The sequence below is a fragment of the Peromyscus maniculatus genome, chromosome 15 (genome assembly GCF_049852395.1).
Source record: "Peromyscus maniculatus bairdii isolate BWxNUB_F1_BW_parent chromosome 15, HU_Pman_BW_mat_3.1, whole genome shotgun sequence".
Lineage (NCBI taxonomy): Eukaryota > Metazoa > Chordata > Mammalia > Rodentia > Cricetidae > Peromyscus > Peromyscus maniculatus.
In genome coordinates, this window is record NC_134866.1 from 26,274,014 (window position 1) to 26,298,990 (window position 24,977).

Genomic DNA, 24,977 nt, shown 5'->3' on the forward strand with positions numbered 1-24,977 from the left:
AATCCCTAAACCTCACCATTATCTTTTAAGAATATCTCAGCACAAGATCTACCACAGCCACACTAGATTTAACATTCACTGATCATACACCCCAAGACAGCCTTCATAAAAGCGCTACACAGTCAAGGCACCTGAGGACTCAGAACTTAAAGCTTTGCTTCAATCACTCTTATCTGGCTGAAGATTCCTTATTGGGAGATGATTTCATGAAAGGCGTATCTTTTTCTTTTCTTGAATAATGTTTCTCTAGAACTCAGGAGAATGAAGGAATCATTTTTATTCACCAGAAGCCGGAGGGGGGGTACAGCCCACAGAATGACTGACATATGCTTTTCATTCTGCTCTCTGAAGTATTTTAAGCTGGCATTATTAAAAATACACATAAAAACGGGTCTACGTGAAGCTACAGACATCAGTCTTATGTTATTCACTTAAAAAGAAACACTAGTTCTGCCAATAGGATCTAAGCTACAGACGGTCTCGCTTGCCAGTGCAACTGAGTAAAGCATCCACTGAGTACCTGTGTGTGCACGGCCTCCCTGTGCTGTGGACAATAAAAAAGACGAACACCAAGGTTTTCAACAGGGACACAAGAGACATACCATTACGATATACACTACTGGCACTTTGTCAATTTTGGTTTTATAATTCCAGTATTCAAAAATACGATAATTTGAACACAAAGCATGCAGTCAATATTATACCATTTCCAGCCACTTAAACTGTAGGAAGCTCAAGAGAGCTTATGTGGACAGCTCGGTGTTAAATTACAATCACCAGGCATCTTCACTTTCCTCTTAATCCATGGTAAATGTGTGTGTGTGTGTGTGTGTGTGTGTGTGTGTGTGTGTGTGTGTGTGTGTGTGTGAGAGAGAGAGAGAGAGAGAGAGAGAGAGAGAGAGAGAGAGAGAGAGAAGGGGAGGGGAGGGGAGGGGAGGGGAGGGGAGGGGAGAAGAGATAGAGAGGAGGAGGAAGAAAGAGAGAGAGGAAGAAGAGAGGAGAGAGAGAGAGAGAGAGAGAGAGAGAGAGAGAGAGAGAGAGAGAGAGAGAGAGAGAGAGAGAGAAGAAGAAAGCCCCTTTGAAATACTGTGAGAAAACAGCAATGTGTACTTTTCCAATTCTAACAAACCTGCGAGTCAGGCTCCTGATGCCCCCTACACCTAGGTGAGGAACTAATGGAGTTAATGGATGCTGGAGGAAGGTCATGTTTCCTTGGGGAGGGGTGCCTAAGCCACTGGTGAGGGCCTCAATGCCTAGTAGATGACCCCACAAACGTGTGCTAGCTGGACTTCATTTACTATCAAAAAAGAAAAAGGAAAGGAAGAGGCATAAAGCTGGGAAGGAGACAGGAAAGAGACTGGGGGGTGGGGCTAGAGGGACGGGATGGAGGTGACATAACCATGACCCATTGTATGCATTATGAATTTTTTTAAAGATTAAAATACAAAGGTTAAAAATACAGACTACCAAAATCAAAGATCCCCGACCAAGAGCAATGCACACGGATTAAAAACTCTAGTGGTGTCAGGATCTGTGTGAGAGAAAAGGAGAGTGACTATATTCCGACAGCCCAAAGACTGAGGAACCCACAGATTGGCAGTGTGTGTTCACTGCTAAATATGAGCAAACCAGGGCAGGCTACACCCACAAGGACAGGCGAATGGTGTTGGATCAAACGTGCCCTGCACTCTCGAACCTGGCCCAGAAGCTCCTTACTAACAAGAGACACGTGGGGGGTGGGGGGTGGGGGGTGGTAGACAACACGGGTCACGTGATGAGGCCTAATGAACACGTGGTAGGGGAGCAGAGAAGGTAGACCCAGCATGGGGTGGGGACAATCTGCAAAAACAAATGTTCAAGAACCACAACAATCTATAGTGGTTTCTACTTCCATCCAGAATGTACAGGGAAATAGTTCATTTATTTTGCTTAATTTAACCAATTTAAAAAACTTACAGAGCTACAGAGAACAATCATCATAAAATCTCATATAAAGCCAGGCAGGGGTGGTGTACTCCTTTAATCCCAGCACTCGGGAGGTAGTGGCAGGTGGCTCTCTGTGAGTTCGAGGCCAGCCTGGGCTACAGAGTGAGTTCCGGGACAGGTTCCAAAGCTACACAGAGAAGCCCTGTCTCGAAAAACCAAAAGTCTCATATAAAGATTTTATAAGGAAAAAGAAAAATAATTATTTTTAATAAAGATGCCAATAGAAAGGAGTCAAAAGTCTTTTAAAGAAATAAGAATATGAAAGTTACAAATGAAAATGATAACTAAGTTGTTTTATAGAAATGAGAATGAAGGAGAGCAAGGAAGACGTGAAGACATGAACTCCAAAGAGCACAAAGTAACTGAAGAAGCGGATGCAGACTAACCCAGAGGGCAAACACGGAGTGCGTGGTATTGTGGAACCAAAATAAGACCAAAATGCTCTCACCCCAAAACTAAAGGCCTAAGACTGCTCCTTTTAGCTACAGGCCATAAGTTACTAGAACAGGCCAGAAGTTACTGAGACCAGTCAGTTCAGATTCCAGAAACCAGGAAGTGTAAAAGTACAGAGCCACAAGATAGTCATGAGGTAATGCCTACCAAACTATGGAATGTCCTCTCCCTGGTTTCCAGGGTAACTGATCACAGAAATGCCTCCACCTGAGGGCAGCCAATGAGAAATGGTGGCGGGCAACCACTCCCTTAGAAATAATTTCTAGAAGTCCCTAGAAGCGAGCCAATCAGAATTGTACCCGTACTAGCACCCCTAAATGATGTAACCTTGTGACTTTTCCCTTTAAAAACTGAGCTTGCAGACAGGTGGGCGCTTCCTCCAGCCTCCACTGCGTTGGATGTATTGGACGAAGTCCCTGCCTAGGCTTGTATTGCTTTTGGATATCCAGAATTAAACCTTGCTTTTGCATTCTGGCATGCTCGTCTTTGGTGATCTCTCTGGGGGTCACGATCTGGGCACAACAGTATGTGCCAGGGGCAGCATTGACACGTGAGCTGCAGGAGACAGCACTCAGGGGGCTGGAGCAGGACTCGAGAGACTCTGTCCCAAAACAGAAATAAAGGTAAGCAAGAAGCGGGGCGGCGGTGGCCATGACTGTAATCCCAGCGCTCAGGAGGCTGGTGTGGGAGGCTCTGAGAGACCCTGTCCCAAAACAGAAATAAAGGTAAGCAAGAAGCTGGGCAGCAGTGGCACACGCCTTTAATCCCAGTGCTCAGGAGGCAGAGGCAGGTGGATCTCTGAGATCAAGGCCAGCCTGGTCTACAGAGTGAGATCCAGGACAGTTGGGGCTACACGGAGAAACCTTGTCTCGAAACACATACAAACAGACAAACAAAACAAGAATGAATATGAGCTGAGGGCACCATGTCAGTCAGATTCAGGAAGACCAAGCAGTGGCTATTTCCAATGATAACTTTATTTTTAAGGAGGGGCTCAATGCTTTAAAGCATGTTTCTTAGGTAAACCAAGTAAGCATGAGCACTCACCATCCATCAGCCATGTGGATCTTGTCACAAATGGGCTCTCCATAAGTTTTGTTTGAAAATATACTTTGAGTGAACCAAATGTAAGTTTAAAAACCACTGGTCATGGGGCTGGAGAGATCTCAGCAGTTCGGAGCGCCTGCTGTTCTCGGCGAGGACCTGAGTTTGGCTCCCAGCACGCACATGGGGGCTCACAACCATCCATCTGTAGCTCCAATGCCAGGGAATCTGACGCTCTTTTCGGGCCTCCACGGGCACCAGGTGTGCACGCAGCACACACGCATACAGGCGGGCAGAGCACTCATACACATAAAATAAAACACATCTTAAAAGGAAAGTGCTGTGGGACAGTCTGTATGTCAAATTGCTCTGATTGGTCAATAAATAAAACACTGGTTGGCCAGTGGCCAGGCAGGAAGTAGGTGGGACAAGGAGAGAGGAGAATTCTGGGAAGTGGAAGGCTGACGAGGAGAGACACTGCAGCCAGAGCCATGACCAGCAGCATGTGAAGATGCCGGTAAGCCACCAGCCACGTGGCAAGGTATAGATTTATGGAAATGGATTAATTTAAGCTATAAGAACAGTTAGCAAGAAGCCTGCCACGGCCATACAGTTTGTAAGCAATAAAAGTCTCTGTGTTTACTTGGTTGGGTCTGAGCGGCTGTGGGACTGGCAGGTGACAAAGATTTGTCCTGACTGTGGGCAAGGCAGGAAAACTCTAGCTACAGGAAAGGAAGAAAAGAAAAGCCACTCAAACTCAAAGTCTCAAAGGTCTCTTCCAGCTCCAGTTCTCAATGCATCACATTCTCAGGATTTCCCCATGGTACTGGAGATCAAACCCAGGGTCTCAGGAATGCTACACAAGCACGCTGCCACTACATGCAACACTCAAACCCAAGCAGTTCCTGATTCTCAATCAACTGAGAGCTGCCACCGAGGACAACTGTTTTTTAGTGGCCTGCTCACCAGTCTGCTCACAGTCAACGATGTCATCTCACAACATTGTGTTTGGTTCTGGAGAAATACTACCAACCACAGAAATTAGTGATGACGTCACACAGTTGAGAGCGAATGAAAGCAAGAAAGACAACTGTGTCTCAAAGCACTGCAGTAAGAAATGTGGTCATGCTGGGCAGAGGTTCAGGGCACGTAATCCAGAACAGGAAATACGGTCAGCGGCTAAATACCATAGTAGCTGACTGTCCTCCAACTACTTCCAACTGTCTATTATATCAATAATTCATAATTAAGTTCATCTTAATGCAAAATTAGTTTCAGTCGGGCATGGTGGCGCACACCTTTGGTGGATCTCTGTGAGTTCAAGGCCAGCCTGATCTACAGAGCTAGTTCTAGGACAGCTCGGGCTATGCAAAGAAACCCTGTCTCGAAAAAACAAAAAACAAAGTTAATTTTGACTATCACTCAGAATATTAATCACTTAAAAACACTTTTAACAATTGAACAAATTCCACTGTTCAACAGAATTAAATGGCAAGATGAACTTTTTAATTCATTATAGTAAAATGAATACCTACAAGTATATACCTGAACTTATTAAAATACAGCTACCATTAGACAGATGTGGAAGCGTGAAGTATTTCCTGTAAAGGGCTGAATGAAGCAAACGGTACTGCCTCCCCCCATCCAGGTACCCTTCCCTTCCCTTCTCACACTCTAGCCAATACCACCCATGACACAAGAATCAAGGGAAAAGCCAGAGTATGCCTGGCTTTTGATTGGTGGGACATCAAAGCTGGTGTAAATTTCAACCACAAAATAGATAATGCTAGCCGGATGGTGGCGATACACGCCTTTAATCCCAGCACTTGGGAGGCAGAGGCAGGCAGATCTCTGAGTTCAAGGCCAGTCTGGTCTACAGCGTGAGTTCCAGGACAGCCAAGGCTACACAGAGAAACCTTGTCTCGAAAAACCAAAAAAGAAAAGAAAAGAAAAAAAAAAGAAAAGCTTACTAATGAGTCATTGATAAAAGCAGCAGAAATGTTTTCTATTAAGTTCACCTCAAGGAAAAAGTATAGTCATTGCCAATATGAAAAAGCCTTCAGCTCTCTATGCAAAATCTGAGTCACTGGTCCAGAAGCCTGGCAAACTTCTGATGACTAGCTGCACGGCTGCTGGACTTGTGCACAAGTATCTACACATGTGCTGCAGCAGAGAGACATCTGGAAGCAGACTGCCCTTCACCCGAAGAGACGCATGTGCTCCTCCCTGCCGCACCTCCACAACACACACAGCACCGCTACAGAAAATAAGAACAAACCCGAAACAGCTAGAAAGAAGCCTGTGTTTGGTATTCCATTTCCCATCAGGGTATAATCCATAGCAACTTCTCAATTAGAGAAAAAGCTCGTGGCCGATGCCTGTAAGCAAGAGATGTGTGGGCATCCCTGATTTCAGAGCAGCGTCCTCACCTGACAGACATCAGAGCGGATGCCAGTCTTCCAGAAGCCTTGGCTGCTCAGCTCCACAGTCACTTCTCGTCGCATTGTGTTCTTCTGTCGGATTTTCTGGAGTGCTTCCTAGAAAAGAGCTCATCCTGAGTAACCCAGCAGTGCTGACGCCACATGAAGCCATGTGTCAAGCATTAGAAAACAAAGAGTCACTCAATGTTTTCCTTACATTCAGACACTACACCTTCCTTATGCAAAAGGAGACTATTGTATTTGAGATGAAGGCCAAGTGGGGAGGTGCTCTGGGTACAAGGCAATCCTTCCTATTAACCACATAACAAAAATCCTGTTTTGTTTTTCATGAGACAGGGTTTCTCTGTGTAGCTTTGCGTCTTTCCTGGAACTCGCTTTGGAGACCAGGCTGGCCTCGAACTCACAGAGATCCGCCTGCCTCTGCCTCCTGAGTGCTGGAATTAAAGGCGTGCGCCACCACCGCCAGGCCCTGAACTAAATCTTACTAACCCAGCATGTTTAAACAAAATATAATTTACAAATGAGAAGCAATATATGGCTTGGGATCTGAAATCATCGTGTAAAAAGTACATTTATATCACGCCTCACATTAAGCATTTCCATTTAAGAAAGAAAGATAATCAATCTGATACCTACATGATTCTAAAAGTTGCCGAGTCTGCACAACCCTTACGCTCTTGATGCAGGGGGACATGTTAGAAGGGGCGGGGGCAAGTGAAAACGGATAGCACAATGGCGCACACCAGTAACTCTAGAACTCACAAGGCTGTGAGCATGATGACTGCAAATGTGAGTACAACCCAGGAGGCGATAAACTGAGACTCCATTAGAGGAATAGAAGAGGAAAGTAAAGACAATGGCCTCAGACCTCACCCATGAGACACAATCAGAACTTAAGTCTTCCTTTTCACTACCCTTCATGCACAAAACATTGTATTTGGATACATGCAATTTCATAAAAATCCCAGGAATTGAATATAAAGAAAACAGTAACTACCACCACCTCCATCATTAAGTTCCTACTATAGGCCACATACCAGGAGAGGGGTTTTCAATGACACAGTTCAGAAGTCCACACAAGCACCCTTTGCCTTAGGTATATAGTAGGGCCTGCAGCCAGCCTCTGAGCCTTAGGGCCTTGGGAACACAGTAGGGTGTACAGCCAGCCTCTCAGCCTTAGGGCCTTGGGTACACAGTAGGCCTGCAGCCAGCCTCTCAGCCTTAGGGCCTTGGGAACACAGTAGGCATGCAGCCAGCCCTCAGCCTTAGGGCCTTGGGTACACAGTAGGCATGCAGCCAGCCCTCAGCCTTAGGGCCTTGGGTACACAGTAGGCGTACAGCCAGCCCCCAGCCTTAGGGCCTTGGGTATACAGTAAGGCCTGCAGCCAGCCCTCAGCCTTAGGGCCTTGGGTATTCAGTAGGGCCTGCAGCCAGCCCTCAGCCTTAGGGCCTTGGGTACACAGTAGGCGTGCAGCCAGCCCTCAGCCTTAGTGCCTTGAGTACACAGTAGGCCTGCAGCCAGCCCTTAGGGCCTTTCTTAATAAAGGCTCTGACTGACTCAAGCCACAGGAAGCACAAAGCCAGAATTCACATCTTTTCCTAGCTTCTAAGCCTTGAACTACCCACAGCAGAATAAGACCTCACTTAGAAGTTTGTGTTCATTCTAAATGTATTCATAACATGTAAACTTAAAACAGAATTCTGGAATGTAGAGGACACTACTACTCATTAGTAAACAACATGGGATGTGAGATATCCAACCTTACAGAATTATGAGAGGATGGGCTTTTACAATCATAACACCCCCAAATCTAAGATCCAATGTCATGCAATATCAAATTAGGGATAAAGTTTGATTTACAAATTTTAAGCTTTTTCTATTTCTTCAGAAGGCATATTTAGAGGCTGAGATGTAACTCAGTAGTAGGGTCCTCACCTTGCATGCAAGTGCCTAAGTCCCTGGTTCAGTCACCAATACCGAAACAAACAACGGACATGTGATTCAAGACAGTGATCTACGAGGAAACTGGCCTTCTTAAGGGTAAAAATGTGCTCCAATGGATGGCCTACACCCATGCTCGTACCAGCAACACCAACCAAGCCCAGTGCTTTCAAAAAAAAAAAAAAAGGGTATGTGGAGTTACAAGGGACAGTGGAGGGACTAAGGTGGACTGCATGAAAACATTGTATATGTGTATGAAATTCTCAAGTTAAAAAAAAAAGCCTCTTTAAATACTGAAAGGTTTTTAAGAAGTAATCAAGGCCGGGTGGTGGTGGCACACGCCTTTAATCCCAGCACTCGGGAGGCAGAGCCAGGCGGATCTCTGTGAGTTCAAGGCCAGCCTGGTCTCCAAAGTGAGTTCCAGGAAAAGTGCAAAGCTACACAGAGAAACCCTATCTCAAAAAACCAAAAAAAAAAAAAAAAAAAAAAAAAAAGAAGTAATCAATATACAAGAATAGGGAGAGAAGTAACTCGAGTTGTTTAAAATCTATTTTGTCATCACTAAAGTGTAACACACCAGTCTGGAAACAAACCCAGCATGCACCACGGTTGGTCGTGGGCCAAGGTCAGTCATCGAGGGGCGGGTTCAATACCTACCTCCCTTTGCGCCAGCTTCTGTTTGTCGGTTTGTTTGACTTTGGGACTATTTGCCAGGAGGTGGCGAAGCTTCACATAACTTTTCCATAATTTTTGGTACCTAGGAAAAGGACAGATGGTCATCTTAGACAAAGAGAAGGCAAGTCTACAGCGAAAATAAAACCAGCTACTCTAATAAGCCTGCGTGTTCACACATACATTCCTTTAAATACTCTGATGGCAGAAAACGCTCATCCTAAAGAAACACGTGGTTTGAGAGTTCAGGGACTGGGTGACCAGGTGTCACCTGGAGCCTGTGGTTACGTGACTTGACATCTCGTTTAGATTAATTAAATGGAGGAGTCTCCAGAAACAACTCCACAGAAGACACACAAAACCACTTCAGGCAACGGACTTGTGTTCCATTTCTCAGTGTTACTCTTTATAAGTGAAGTGTTTGTTTAAATTTACAATGTATCTTTTATGAGAAAAAAAAAATCTCTTTCTTAAAATAGGGACGGTCAGTTCAAGAGCACTAGAACGGAGAGCCCATTAGTGCTGATGCTCAAGCCACACGAGTGATTCCATTTTTCAGCGGGAGGGGGCGGGGAGAGACAAAGGGTATGCACACTTTGTATTTACCACACTATAAAAACCAGCATATCTGCTGCATCCAAGTTCACGGTAAGCTGGGCTCACTCTAACAGATACTGGCAAAGTGGTCGGGGGATGCAGACTACGTAGCCCTGTATCAGTTCACAGTCCTGCCGTGAGAGTTGACAGAGCCTAATCACATTCTACTAACATTTTTCTGACAAGAAGGGATTTGCCAAAGATTGCCTGCCCTGTTGACCCTGCTCCTTGCCTGGCCTGAGCTGGGCCTCTCTCCTTTTGCAACAGTTTTTAGAGAATGGAGGAAAGAAAGAAGTACTTACACAGGGCCTGGTTCACTGCTTCATACTTTTATCCAAAGAGGGAAAAAAAAGAACAGAACCCTTTAGCCTCTTCTAATATACGTCAGCCAGAACTGCAGTTACGAACTGAAAATCTCCCATGCCCTTTCGCCCATTACGAGTTCTTTTTTTTTTTTTTTTAATTAAGTCAGGAAATTGTTTATTTGTCTAAAAGGTAGGAAATCCAAACACACCTGAAAAATATAATGGTCCTATCTATCTCCATTCCCACATATCCTCTCATCTTCTCCCAGAAAAATATTAATGTGCCAGTTGGAAAAGCCCACATCTGCAAAGCAATATGAATTCTAAGAGTAGGAATATACAATTCCTACATCCCACACAACCCTGACTCTGTCTGGAATCTTACAAATACCCCCATGATAGGAACCAATATACTGCTACTTTCCATAAGGGCACCGAGCAAATTAAAAACAAAGCCCAACAAAAATGAGTAAATATCATAACGATAAATAAAGGAAAAGCTCCCTAGAGTTGAAATCCATGCAGGGCTCTTGGTGACAAGACTGTCAGGGATAATCTACTGAGTAATTTACTGCAGTCAAATGTGTAAAGAAACTCATTCTTCACAAGCTACCAGAACTTAATTTGTAAATTTGGAAACATGGTTCATTTCAAGTCTTAACTTTCAAAAGGAAGATGTCCACTAAAGGTACTCCTCTGCTAATTCAGTTGTTAGTAGAAGGTGAAATTGGCCAAGACAAACACTGAGAAATATCTTACTGTGGGTCTCCTGCATAACTCAACTGTGCAGGGCGTATCCCAAAGTGGACGATAATTGGAAAAGTAATGACGTCGGGGTTGAATTGCTCACGATCCAGTTGATCGATGCGGACAGAGCTTGGTTTCTGGGGAGAAAAGAATATCAAGATCATTTATTCCCAAAGTCAGTCACACTGACTTTAACCCAAGTAGGAAAGGGACTAATCCGGATTGTTTTTCTAGGAAACCTTCATCTCCAAACAGAAGACGGCACAGCAAACTATACCATGTAAAAACTCTACTATGTAAATACTGGAATGTCATCCCTGCAAGTCTTTGCCATTTGGCATAATGAGCAGTGATTTTATCTTTTTTGTTTTGTTTTGTAATCTACACAGAAACCTTAAAGAATTAAACTTTTAAAAGGATGCCTGGGCAGACAGAACTTTTGCTTAACTTCTTCCAGGCACAGGGGAAGCGTTTGGCATCACAGGAAAGACGTTCAGGCTTAGTCTGTTGCAATATCGTAGTCAAATGACTAACACACTGCTATTCAGGACAGATGCCTCTATTTCAATTCTCCACTAGCTTTCAGTGTACATTTATACTCCTTAAGTCCATACAACAGACAGCTGGCTTTCCCTTTCTAAGATTGGTTTATTTTACATATATGAGTGCTTCATACATATGCATGCATGTGTACCATGTGCATGCCTGGTACCCTGAGGTCAGAAGGTCCTGGATTCCCCTGGAAGTGGAGGTTGAACAAGGTACTTCCTACCTGTAGGTTCCCAGCCTGCCCAGCCAGCTGACGAATACAACCAGATGACAAAAAGCAGATTTGTAGAAATTCATTCACATTGTTAAAAAATAATGTCAAATTTCAAAAAAAAAAAAAAATGCACGTCATTTAAAAATAAAAATCTCACTACAAGCTTGAGAAAATGGTCTTTGTTCTCAAACATCCAAAATGAGATGATTTTGACCACAGGTAACCTAAACATAAAATTACATGAATGCACATTAACAGTAGAAACATGCCATGTTTTGTTTGGGCATAAAGTGCCATGTTGTGCTTTTATAAAAACTGTACAAAGAATGCTCATGCGTTATTTATGTATCATACTACTACTACATAGTATCACTACAGAGGTAGTATGTTCCTACACTTGCAGCTACTCAAGGGGCTGAGGTAGGAAGATAACTTGAGCCTAATCATTCAAGACTAACCTGAGCAACATAACACGATATTAAAAAAAAAAAAAAGTATCTTCAGAAGTCATGTATGATACAGAGGCATAGAACCCCAGCACTGGGAAGTGGAAACAGGAAGAATCAGGAGTCTAAGGCCAGTCTGGGCTCATAAAACCTTGGCTCAAACTACCAAAAAATAGTTTTTAAAAATTAAAAATCACTTCTAAATTATGAGGCTAGTGCATTGGGGAAGGAAGTAAATCCAAGACTTTGGCTATAGCCTACAAATCTATCATCCCATCTCTCTGTAAGAATTTAAAGCATTTTCACTAATGACCAAAGTGTTCTCAGGCAGAGGCAAAACTGTCAGGGAGGAACATTAATTATTTTAAGTCTGCAGCAAGAAAGTATTTAATGTGACCATAATGGCTTGAAAAACTTAATCAATTCCCCAATGTCCTTGTCACCAGGCAATCTTTCAAAACGGGCACTGTCCAGGATGAAATGCAGTGTCGCGCCTCCTTTGTCCTGTGAGGAACACGCATCCTGCTGGAGAGTACGTAATGAAAAGCTGCTTCTATGACAATAAACTATCTTTGCATAAACAGTGAGAAGTAACTGAGTTATTCACCATCATGTCCCTAAGCCAAAAACAGCTACATTTCCTTTCCTAGTCTGTTGCTGATTATTTTCCAGTATATAAGCCTTTTACTTGACTAGTCTGGTTTCTTTCACTAGCTACAAAGACAAGTCTTTCACCATCTCAAGGATATACATTAATCACACCAATGATAATACAACCTCTTCATTCCTGTGAGTTTTCACACGGTTAGTATTTGTAGCACACTGATCTCTGCTAAAACCAAAGGTTTCCGTGCATGGGCTGCTAACCAAACATTCGATACGGGCTGCTTGCCTCACAGACAAGCTTCGCCAGCTGTGGCTCACACGGTGGTTCACCGGTAAACCAGCTGCGTGAAGGCTGGGTGACAGGTAAGTGACCTACACCAATACATCAAAACAAACCAGGAAAAACCACAAGCACCAGAGACTTTTTTAAACTGTGACTTCCTGGGCCCACTGTCTAGAACACAGGCAATGATCAGTCAGAGCATTCTTAATTTGTTTCAGAGACTTCCAACTGATGGGCGGGTTTCCGGGAAGCTGAACCATCCCACGAAAGAAGCCCAGGGTGGCGTGCTTCCAGAGAGCACTACAGAACAGGGCACATTCCGCATCCTACCATCGCCCACTCTCTGATTCAGCTCTAAAATGGTCAGGAGAAATGAAAATATAGGCACCTGTTTAAAGAAAAGGAAGATTCATCGTCATACACAGTGCTATTTTTTTTTTCCTTTTTAAAGATACTTTATTAATTTTGTGGATTTTACAATGTAGCAGCAAACATTTGTTTTACTTTTCTAGTTTTAAATAAATTTTTGGATAAATACTTTTGACTGAACTATTTTACTTGGAATTTTATTATCTGAAATATTTGTTCAGGTACTACTACCATGCTATAAAAAGTACAGCAGAGTTTATAATTTATCAATCAAGACAATTAAATAAAAACAACAAAAAGCTTTGTCTAAACAATTCACTGTCTCTTTATTTGAGTTTTTGTGTTTTGTTTACTGAGACAAGGTCTCACGATGCAGACTTGGGTAGCCATTAACTTACTATGTAGCCCAGGCTAGTCTGAAACTTACAATCCACCTCCCGCAATCTCCCAGTTGAGACTACATACATCATCATACCTGGTAAAATGGATGCATGTGCGCGTGCGCACACACTCATATACACACATACATACACATTTACACACTCACACACACACACACACACACACACACACACACACACATTTACTGAGCCATCTCCTCAGCTCCTATATGGATATATTTTAATTCTCCATTTCTGCCAAAATTGATCCTGATAAAATGCCAACATATAATTGTTTTAGGAAACAAAGGAAAAATCATTTGATGTAATACAAAACAATGCCATGTTTTATAATAAGAGCTATTTATTTTCTAATTTTTATTTATAAATTAATATTGGAAGCCTAGTGTGGTAGTTCAAACCTTTGTCTAGCACTCAGGAGGCTGAAGCAGGACTGAGCTCAGCACTCGGGAGGCTGTTATTATCAGCAGGATAAAGGCTGCAGGAGCTATGCAGTGCATTGCTCCAGGGCAGCCTAAGCCGCAGTGAGGCACTGACTGAAAAAAGTACTATCTTTACCACAAATGATCAATAATGAAAGGGTAAGTACCAGAAAATAAAAATCAAATAATGGGTATTAACAGGGAATTTATTTTTAAAAAACATGAATTGACAAAAAGCATTTAAAATATGAATTTTCACTAGGAACTAAAATAAATATAAAACTAGGCAAAAAACTAAATATCCTCCACTATCAAACTGGCAAGGGCTTTTGTTTTGAAGCCAGTATGAGCAGTAAGTACGAAGGAATGAGTATTCTCACATAATCCTCCTGGGGGGAAATTTGAAATGTACACCGAAGGCCTTGAAAGTACACATCTTCAGGAAGAATAAACATACTAGTCAGATGGACTCACTAAATACGCCCAAATTCTAGTATTTTTCTTATTTCCTAAACACTTAGGGAAAAATTACCCAGAGGACAAGAAACCACGGTACTCAGAACAGTTCCACACTCTCACTGTCTGTGTGGAGCATCCCGACAAGGATGCTGCGTAGGCACCAGAACTTACCGTGCCAGGGTTGGTGACAATCATGCCTTTGCACTCTTCGGCGTACTTCTGCCACTCAAGCTCCTCCCACTGGAGCATATTAGCAATCTCCTCCTCGGGTACCAGAGCTTTGCTACACCGCAGCAGGTACAGAAGGATCTGGTGCATGGACAGCACTTCTTTGCCTCCGTCTTGGGTGAGAACACAGGGGGCGGGAGAGGGATAAAGCTGCTCAATTAACAGCAAATCATCAACTCACCAAGGTAAAACAAGACAATGCTGCAGAAGAGCACATATAAAACAGTACTTGAAAATTTACATTGTTCAGCCAGGTGCCAAATCACATGAACACCATTTGTCTCACTGATGAACAGTGCTCATAAACCATCTCATTTACTAAACTGGGAACAACAACATTATAAATGATAAAGGCTTTATTTGTGAGGTATGAATACCAAAAAAGGTGTTTGCCTAAATAAATTTAAAGTAACCTAGCATAAGAAACCACAGTTTGTAATAAACAGAATCATGTTATGTCTAAATATTTTATCATTCTTTGTAGGGTAACAGATGAAAGCTTTTCCGAAGCGATGTGACTGTCTTAGGAAATTCTAAGCTTTATGAGATATTTATAGATGTTTTCAATAAGATATTGTTGCATTATGATCTAATTTGAGGGTGCTAATGTTCTGCACCTGCCATGATGGATGGAGCTGAAGAGCCTGTACTAATATTATAGAAGACCATTATGGAGTTAGTGCAAGGATAAAATACCAACTGTCGGAGGTTTACAAGTGGGGGGGGGGCAACAAAAGACGTCATTAAAGTAGCTCGGGAAAGGGCAATCTGCACTTTATAAATGAAAGACACGCGGCTCATGTGGGCCCCAAGACGGGGGCTGCAGGTTTCTGCCTCCTCTTTGGACTTAGCTTCATAACCACATGGGTAGCACATCTTGTACTACTTTTCTTTGCCTACCTCCACCCAAAAGGACAAAAGCCTTCTACGGAACTTTGAAGATTGTTCCTGAGAGGACAATTAGTACCCTCCCCTCAAACATGAGCTATGTTATAAGCGAGGATCAAGCCAAACATCGAGTGGCCAAAAGGAGCAAGAAGACCCTGCTTGGGTCAGAGGAATTCCTGGCACCTAGGAATCTGGTGAGTAGAAAACCCAAGGGGATAAAGACTGCACAGCTGGGGTTGGCCAAGACCCTTGATGGGCCAAGACACTTGAAAGAAGCAAGATCAAATCTCTACCTCAGGTGTTGCTCTGAACTGAACACGACCACCACTGACATAAGTCGACATCCATTCCTCCTCATAAATATTCACACAGTTGGCATTTACTGAACACCTGTCGCTGGCAGGCATCGTTCTAGAGATCCTGGGAACATCATCAGTGATCCAAACAGCTAAGTCCTGTACCTCCCCCTAAAGCTTACAGCCCAGTGGAAAGGAACAGACATTTAAAAGCAGCTATATAATAGGTCAGGACAAGATGAGCTACTGAAGGAGAATCTGCCTGTGATAGGGAAGAGAGGATCATCAAGGAGACAGGCACAATAGCACATGCCTGTAATCTCAGCACACAGGAGGCTAAGGCAAGAAGATTGTGAATTCAAGGCCAGCCTGTGCTACACAGCAACACATGGTGTCTCTCTCTCTCTCTCTCTCTCTCTCTCTCTCTCTCTGATAGTCTAGTCAGAGAAAGCATCCTTGAAGAGATATACAAAATAAACAGACTGAAGATACGCTCAGTGGCAGAGGTCTTCCCGGGCATGGGTAAGGCTCTAGGTTTACCCTCAGCACTGAAACAAGTCCAAAAACAAAACTAAAGAAGAGCCCACCCACCATGCAGCTACCACCCACCACGCGGCTACGCAGCATCCTAATGTCCTTTCCTGTTGCTGTGGTAAAATAAATACCCTGACAAGAGCAACTTAGGGGAGAAGGGGTTGCCTTCAGCTCACAGCTCCGCAGGTTACAGTTCACTCTGGGCAAGTCACAGCTGCAGGAACTCAGAACAGCTAGTCACACCGGAGCCACAGTCCAGAGCCGCGGAGAACCAACAGCACGCATGCTTATGCTCGGCTTCCTCCTTTCTACACAGTCCAGGACTCAGCAATGGCGCCGCCAACTCTTAGGTCAGGTTTTTCCACACGAATTAACATAAACAAGACAATTACGCACAGACGTGCCCACAGGCCAACCTAATGTACGCAATCCCTCATGGAGTCGTTTTGCCCAGGTAATTCTAGACTGTGTAAAGTGGACAGTTAAAACTGACCATCACAAGGGGCAGAGTATCTCAATAGAAGAATCAGCGAACGTCCAAAGATGGAGTGAGATGGGTATGCTCCAGGAACTGCAAGGCCGGCGTGGAGGAGAGGGGCAGAGGGGCAGCAGGACGCAGTGATCGAAGAGCGATACAGCACTCACTATGAGCTCGGTGTTTTATGTTACAGCTGGAGGATGTCTTCTAGTATTAGGTGCCAGACTCTGTGAGTGGTCCCATGGTGCAATTATGCCCACTCCAAACAAAATCCATAAGCCTTAGGCTCTCAAGAAGTACCTAAGTTAATAATGACTAGTCACAAAAGTCCTAAAAGAAATAGCATTCTGAAAACAAATTATCTTCATCAAAGACCATGAGCCTCTTAAAAACATATCTAAATACAAAGAAACTACCCAAAGGTGTATTCTATCTGACCCAAGATTACTGTTCACAGCAGTGGTATTTTTACACCTTATTAGAAGACATCTACCTTAAAGCCAATATTCACTTTTGACTAGCAAACTTCCCTGGTGTCCCTCAAAATTAGTATGTTGACATTTGTCCTGGTTTCATGTCTATTGTGATAAAATACACTGATTAAAAAAAAAAAAAAAAAAAAAAAAAACTCAGGGGGACCAACAACATGGCTCGGTGGGTTAAGGTACCTGCCACTAAGCCTGACGACCAGAGTTTGACTCCTGAGACCCATTTGGGGGTAGGAAGGGAGTAGATCCCATAAGGTATCCTCTGACCTCTACATGCATGCCACGACACACCTGTGTATGTGTCTGTGTCCTCATGTGTGCCTGGACATAAAATACACACAATAAGTAAATAATATTTAAAAGAAAAAAAAGGTAACTTTTTTTTAAGGGGAGTAAGGGTTGATTTTAGCTTACAGTTCTGGGATACAGCACTTTATTTGGGGTAAGTCAAAGCTGTAGGAAGCTGAAACAGCTAGTCACATCACATCAACAGTTAAGAGTGGGCAGAAATGGGGACTGGAGAGAGAACTCAGGGGCTAACAGCCCTGGTAGCTCTTCCAGAGGTCCTGAGTTCAATTCCCAGCAACCACATGGTGGCTCACAACCATCTGTAATGAGATATGATGCCCTCTTCTGGAAGGTATACATACAGATATAGCACTCATATACATAAAATAAATAAATTTTAAAAAATATTAAAAAAGAAGTTTCCTCTCAATAAATAAATCTATGCAATTAAAAACAAAGTGTAGGCAGAAGTGAATGCAAGCATGCCTGTGTGTATGTGCTCAGCTCGCTTTCTCTTTTATACAGTCCAGGACCCAAACCTACCAACTGGCAGAGCCTATTTTTAGGCTGGGACTTACCACATCAACTAACTCGATCAAGATAATCCACCAGACATGTCCATAGGCAACCTAATCTAGACAATTCCTCATTAAGACTTCTTCCCAGGCGACTTCCAAGTTAACAATGTAAACAAAATCTTCATCCCCAACAGGAAGAAGGTATTAAGAGACGGGTCTGCCAGGCGGTGGTGGCACATGCCTATAATCCCAGCATTCGAGAGGCAGAGACAGGCCTCTGTGAGTTCAAGGCCAACCTGGTCTACAGGTTTGAGTTGGGAGCAAGCCTGCTTTGACAGCAGCACGGACACTGGACATAATTAAACACGCAAATACTTCTCAGGTGCAAAGCTGTTGCTGCTGCTGGAAGAGAAAATAATAAATCCATGCTAAAAATCTACTGAATAATTCACATGGCAGCTTCAAAAAGATAGTCATTTACAACTGTGGAAAGACACAGAAATTCAGGACAGACGGGCTGAGGTGAAAGGTTTATCCAGGAAGGGGCCTGAGACTCTGGATGCAATCTGCATGGAAATATCAAAGAGGTAGAGAAGGCCTAAGAGCCCTGTATCAGCCCACAGAGTACAAGCTGTACCCCTCACACCCCGCCTAGCAGAGAGACACCATAATAAATACTTGTGGAATACTTTCTGAAGCAGATTAATCATATGGCCACTTGCTCTCACGCTGCCATGAATTTACCCATGCTAATGAATTGGCTCTTTGGGTTTGTCTGTTTTGCTACATGTTTATGTTGGGGATTTATGGAATTATGTCACTGAAGGCAACAAAGTAATTTTTATCTCGTTGGCTGGGATAAATAGGACATGATACAAATGAGAAATTAGAGCGGGTAAGCTAAGGTTAGCAGGAATTCTGCCAGCTCTGGGGCTGGAACCGTGACAACGGCTCATTATTCGGGAAGAACTGGAGTTTGTGTTTCAGGGAATGAATCTGGACAGTCATTAATGAACTGACAGACTTTATAAACTGTTTCTCAGAGACCCAACTCCCTCCGTTTATATTGCCTGGTTATTTGGAAGAGGGGACAGTTTGCTAGGGAATCTGTGTTAAATATATGGCTGCTTGACCATGTATTTATCAATGATATAACAAACACTCAATTCAAAGAAATATAAAAATACTTGCCCCTTTCCTTACACTAAGATTAACTATATTACTATGTCTTCTACATATTCCTACCAAGATGATTTGGAATGATTTTATTTTCTAAAGTTGGTATTCATAACAAGTATTTTTAAATTCAAAGTGTAAAGTTATATTAGGAGCTAGAGACGGCTTAGAAGTTAAGAGCACTTGCTGCTATTACAGAGGACCTGAGTTGAGATCCCAGCACCCATATGCACAGAACTCCAAATCAAGAAGAAGGCCATCAGGAATGTATGCTGGTGCACATACATGCAGGGAAAACACTCATACACACTAAATTTTTAAAATAAAATAGCAATAAAAAATTTAGAGATGCTGTATCAATTGAAGTTCCCCCGAATACACTTAATTCCTAGAAATGTTGAAAGACGACCTCTCATCCTCCTGGCCTCCAGACAGCCATACCTGACAACTACCGCTCCAGACGGGGCAGTTTCCAAAAATCAATTTGCTAGACAGTCGATCTGGAAAACAGACTCAGGATTTCCCTCTCACTCCCATGAAGACACAAGTAATGCACAGTCCTCTGCAGTCACTTCCTGTTCCCCTCAGCTATGGTCAGAACAAAACCTTCACCTGCGTCTAGTTCCTCCCAGTCACTTGACCACCAGAGGGAAGAGCAGGATACAGGAGGGACCAGTGGAAGAAGATCCCGAAAGTCTGAATACAGCAGCTGCTCTCCGCTTGGTTTCTGGCAAACTTGCACGTGCTGCACAATGCCTAGTTTACACTATCAAGCAGGGGTTTGTGCATACGCGTGAGGCAAGAGAGATAGATGTCTTCAAATCAGAAAAATGATAACACTTTAGCATTCAATTCAGTATTATAATACATTGTTATCAATAGACTGCAAGTCAGGCACCATTAATCCCTTTAATCCTTTAATCCCAACACTAGGGAAGCAGGTGGAGGTGTTGTGAGTTCAAGGCCAGTCTGGTCTACATGAGTTCCAAGCCAGCCAGAGCAACAGGAGTAACAATGACCATGTCTCCATTTTTTTTTTTAAGTTGTAAATGAAAACATGTTTTACAAAAATATAAATAAAAGAATAAAAGGACTTGAAATATAGAAAAACTGAGCCAGGCGGTGGTGGTACACATCTTTAATTCCAGCACTTGGGGGAGGCAGACCCAGGCGGATCTCTGTGTGAGTTCAAGGCCAGCCTGGTCTATAGAGCAAGATCCAGGACAGCTACCAAAACTACATGGAGAAACCCTGTCTTGAAATACCAAAAAAAAAAAAAAAAAAAAGAAAAAGAAAAGAAAAGAAAAAGAAAAAGAAATACAGAAAAACTATCTAGTCCTCAGAAATTTAAGAAACATGTACACACTAACAATGGCATTATGTTTTGCATCTTGGACAAAATTGTAGAGAATAGATAGTAATATTCAGTCAGCAAATAACTTTTTCAGAAGAATACTTAATACTTCACCAAAATTCTTAGCCAGAGGTAATCTGGCCACTTTTTCTTCTTTAAAGTGTATGTGCTCTATTAACAAAGCAATCTTATTTCTAGAATTCTATCTTTAGAAACACAGAATGCAAATGGACAAATGCACAGGACTTCTGCTGAAGTACTCTGTGGAATGGGTAAAACAGGGAACCCTCAAACTATTCATCACCTCAACAATTGTCCGAAAAGTCACAGCCATCAGTAATACAGAATTCTCTTCTTTGTCACTATTAAAAATGACACAAAACATTTATACAGAAAAATGGCTGAGGTGTTTTGGAGTGAAAAGGGCAAGTTATGTAGCATGCTCAACACAATCTCATTTGAAGAGCAAAGCATAACATGCCTCATGCAGATTAAGACATAAGCAGAAATGTGTGCTCAGCTTTCTTTTTTTTTTCTCTCTTGTGTTGTTTGTGAACACTAAACAAGGCATCCTGATTAAGGGCGGATGACAAAAACAGTCCAATTTGTGAAGAAATGTCTTTAAAAAATGATATGCAGTAATTGATGTCCATTTTAAAGATGAAGAGATTGGGCCTACATTTTATAACAATTATTAAAAAAATCAAGACAGTATAAAGAAGACATGGAAGAAAATCATGATGACATTAGAATAGGCACGTTTGAACACGATACAAAAAGCTGTAGCGATGAGAAAACCACAAATGTAAGCCAGAGCACAGCACTAGGATTAGGAGTTTCTGCTCATCACAAAGCACCATGCAGATTATAAAAAAGCAATCCATGGAGAATGTGCTGGCAAAGAGCAGCTGACATGGACAGGCAAGGGGGCCTGTGCCTGTAATCCCAGCACTCAGGAAACTGATGCAGAACTAACAGAAGTTCAAGACCAGCCTGTCCTGCACAGTGAGTTCTGGGCCAGCCTGTGCTACAGTGAGAGGAGACTGTTTCAAAGGGGACAAAAGGGGGCCTGGGAGAAGCTCGGCAGCCACAGGCACTTGCACAGCAGCGTGAAGACCTGTTTGCTCCCAGATTCCACAAGGTGCAGGGGAGCCAACTCCTGAGACCTTCCCTTTGACTCCACGTGTGTGCCATGCCATGCACACATGCACGCACGCGCGCACTCGAGCGAGAGAGCGCGCGCGCGCGCGCACACACGCACGCACACACACACACACACACCCCTTAAAAAATGAAATTTTAAAATGAAAAGAAAATGCCATATATAGTAGATTTACAAATTCTGCAAATAAATATGGGGAAAGGTAGACATTTAGACATTACTCAATTAAACAATGGGCAAGATTTGAACTACTACTTCAAAAAATAGTAAGAAATGGTAAGAGGATAAAGTGATCTACATTTCATTAATCACTGCACTAAAGCAAAAACCAAACCAAAGCAACAAACAAGAACTTGGGGTCCTTCTGGACACTATCAGCAGAGCTCAACTGAAAAAGACGACGGTGAAGCAGCTGGGGCCTGGCCCAGAAACACCCAAGAACAAAGAGGTCTGGGGAGGAATGGAGAGCGGGGAGTGAGTGAGGCGTCCAACCCTGTGAAGAATGTGAACTTTCACACACACTACTGATGACATGGTCCGCTTTTGAAAATTGAAAGAACTATAAAACTTAATATAAAACACCGATAACTCCCATTCCTATGCATAGCTCAGAAGACATATATGCAGAAGGCACGGGTCTTTAATGAACATATATATGCTACTTCAATATACATATACTTCACACAGCTATGAAATCTGACAATATTCAAATGTTCATTAACCAGGTAAGTTTATTTTAATCATATCATATAAAATGGCACAGCTAGGCAAATGAGCCAGTTACAGCAACAGTAGACTTAACAAAAGAAAATATAAAATTCCAGTTTATATAGTTCAAAATCAGGTAAGCCTAGTGCACAGTGTTGCAGGCCAGAACAGGGGTCTCTATCGAGGTTCTGGACAATGAACAGGTCTGTTCAGAGTGGATTCTCAGACACTGGTAGTCTTGATCTGGGTACTGAAAACAGTCACATTTACTTCATAAAAATTCACTGAGATCTATCCTTAGGATGTATGCACTTGTCAATATTTTGCCACAGTTTGATTAAAGCTTTACTTTAGAAAAATGAGATACAGTGTAAAGCCATATCACCCTGAACATACCCAAGCTGATGTGGCTTGGAAGCTAAGCGGGGTTGGGCAGTCAGAACATGGGTGGAGAAACAGAAAAGGCAAAAACCAGGCTCTGTGATACACGCTCATGATTCTAGCACTTAAGAGGCTTTGAAGCATAAGGAAAAAATGAGTTTGAGGCTAGCCTGGGCTATGCAGTGAGAAAACCTGGGCCACATAGTAAGAATGTCTTTTAAAAAAAATTTTAAAAAGAGCCGGGTGGTGGTGGCGCACGCCTTTAATCCCAGCACTCGGGAGGCAGAGCCAGGCGGATCTCTGTGAGTTCGAGGCCAGCCTGGGCTACCAAGTGAGTTCCAGGAAAGGCACAAAGCTACACAGAGAAACCCTGTCTCGAAAAACAAAAAAAAAAAAAAAAAAAAAAAAAAAATTTTAAAAAGAAAAAAGAAAAAACATGAAAGCATGGTAGAGGCAATAACAAATGTTTGAAAAGCACCTTCATGAATAACTAAAACATCAACATTTAAGTAAGTACCGTCGTGTCAGAAAGATGGCTGAGGATTTAAGAGCACTTGCTGCTTTTGCAGAGGGTCTGGGTTCACTTCCCAGCACCCACATGATGGCTCCCAACTATCTGTAACTCCATTTCCAAGATTTAATGTCCTCTTGTGTCTTCCGTGGGCACCATGTACACACATGGTGCACATACATACATGCAGGCACTCACACATACATATGAAATAAAAATAAACAGTGTGCTACTGTGACACACTAAGATCAGCAAGCACGTATTTAAGGAGTCCCGGATAGGCGCTGAGAATCACATTATCACTGATAATGCAAAAAGCAGATGAATTGGACATGGCGGCACACACCTGCACCGTCAGCACCGGGACAGACATGGTGGCGGCACACACCCGCACCGTCAGCACCAGGACAGACATGGTGGCGGCACACACCCGCACCGTCAGCACCAGGACAGACATGGCGGCGGCACACACCCACACCATCAGCACCAGGACTGACAGGCATCAAGGTGTCTAGTCTAAGACTCTGTCAATGGAGGAGATGGGCGGGGAGGGGGAGAGCTTTATTCTTGGCCTCAAAGGAGCAACTGGTTGAATGTTTTTTACAAAGGAAGGAAATGATGTGGGAAGGAAAGAGGAGAGAAGAGCCTGCCTGGGCCTGATGTTACAGAGTAACATCGTCTTTTTCACAGCAACAGAAATGCTGTGCTTCCTTTGATAAGCAATCTGGCACTAAAGAACAGAATCCTTAAAAAATACCCATCTGCTCAATGAATTATTTAAAAATAGGATGTAAGACTAATGTAACTCTATAAGAAAAAAACTCATGCATAGAAACATATGGAAATATATATCAAATGTGGCTTTCATTCCCTTCTTAAAATGATCTTTAATGAAGCCATATTGTGAAAAACAAATCAACCATGTGCCGCCCAGTCCAAGAAGAATTTTATATAGTGGGTATTGTTCTGTAGCCTCCAAGGTTTTTAAAATCTGTATATTTTCAGGGGCAAGTCTAATACGAAAGCAAATCCTGTTTTAAAATAAAGCAATAGACCTTTTCATTTATGACAGCGTAAATGTTATCCTATAGTTATGAGAAGCATTTTGTACACTTGAAATCCCATAAAGTAAGATTTTTCTATATGACAGCTTTAAAACTGCCTACTTTCTTATAGACTTGTTTGGTGATGAAATGCTGAGAGGCAGAGAGGTACAGAGAGGACAGCTTTTCCACAATGTCTCACTAACACTATTTTCTAAGACGCTTGTTGCCGAAGCTCCATTATGAAATCAAAGATCCATTCACTTGAAATGAAACCAGAAGCAACAAGGAAAAGCAGCTTCTGAATGCATTTCCTAAACGAAATCAACGATAACAATAATAGTAAAAATACAAGTGATGCTCTCCTAACATAAAAATAAGCCAGTGTGATGGCCTTGAAAAAGAGTCTTCTTTCCTCAAATTCTCCAGGGAACCAGCAGACAAATAAAAGCAACTAAGGAGGAACGAAAGAAGCCAAAAAGAAGGACGGCACCAGGAGCCCAGGCCCCACCTCTGGAGGAGGGCAGAACTGCAACGTGTCCTCTGCCCTGTTCTGCAGGGGGTTGGCTTGATGTCACAGCGGGCTGGACGGGAGGGGGGGGCAGCGACACTCCAGCAGAACTTGGGGTGAAACAGACTAAGACCACTGGAGGAAGCCAGCATCGGTCAGGTCCCAACGCATGGGGAAGGCCAGCCAAGCCACCTTCGAATGAGAGGCAGGCACAAAGCATGAGAGCGGGGTTGGATTTCCCCAAGTGACGCGGAGAACCATGCAGAAAAGCTTCACTGAGACCAGCTCTCTAGTTCGGCTGCAGACACGCGGAAGGCAGCAGCTGTATTTCCTCCCTCCGATTCCTGGGTGGTGCATGTATTAGCAAAGGCAGGTGGGCTGGAATGATGACAGGGCCAGGGGTGATAGCACAGGGACCAGAGGGACAGGAAGAGCCAAGTGAGAGAACTTAGTAAAGAAGGCAAAGAAATGTGGCTG

The 24,977-nt window shown here is 43.0% G+C and overlaps 1 protein-coding gene across 8 annotated transcripts in view; it reads right to left on the reverse strand.

Moving 5' to 3' along the window:
* Drosha (drosha ribonuclease III) overlaps window positions 1–24,977 on the reverse strand; it is a 119,224-nt gene that overhangs the window by 47,135 nt on the left and 47,112 nt on the right. For 4 of the 8 annotated variants that reach the window (XM_006976109.4, XM_006976108.4, XM_006976110.4 and 1 more), the window contains 4 exons: window positions 14,108–14,277; window positions 10,200–10,324; window positions 8,524–8,623; window positions 5,913–6,020 (listed from right to left, as the gene is read on the reverse strand). In XM_006976109.4, coding sequence (XP_006976171.1) covers window positions 5,913–6,020; window positions 8,524–8,623; window positions 10,200–10,324; window positions 14,108–14,277 — 503 coding nt within the window. The remainder of the gene's footprint in view (window positions 1–5,912; window positions 6,021–8,523; window positions 8,624–10,199; window positions 10,325–14,107; window positions 14,278–24,977) is intronic. The other 4 variants (XM_042261401.2, XM_076551728.1, XM_076551725.1 and 1 more) reach the window with 1 other exon arrangement.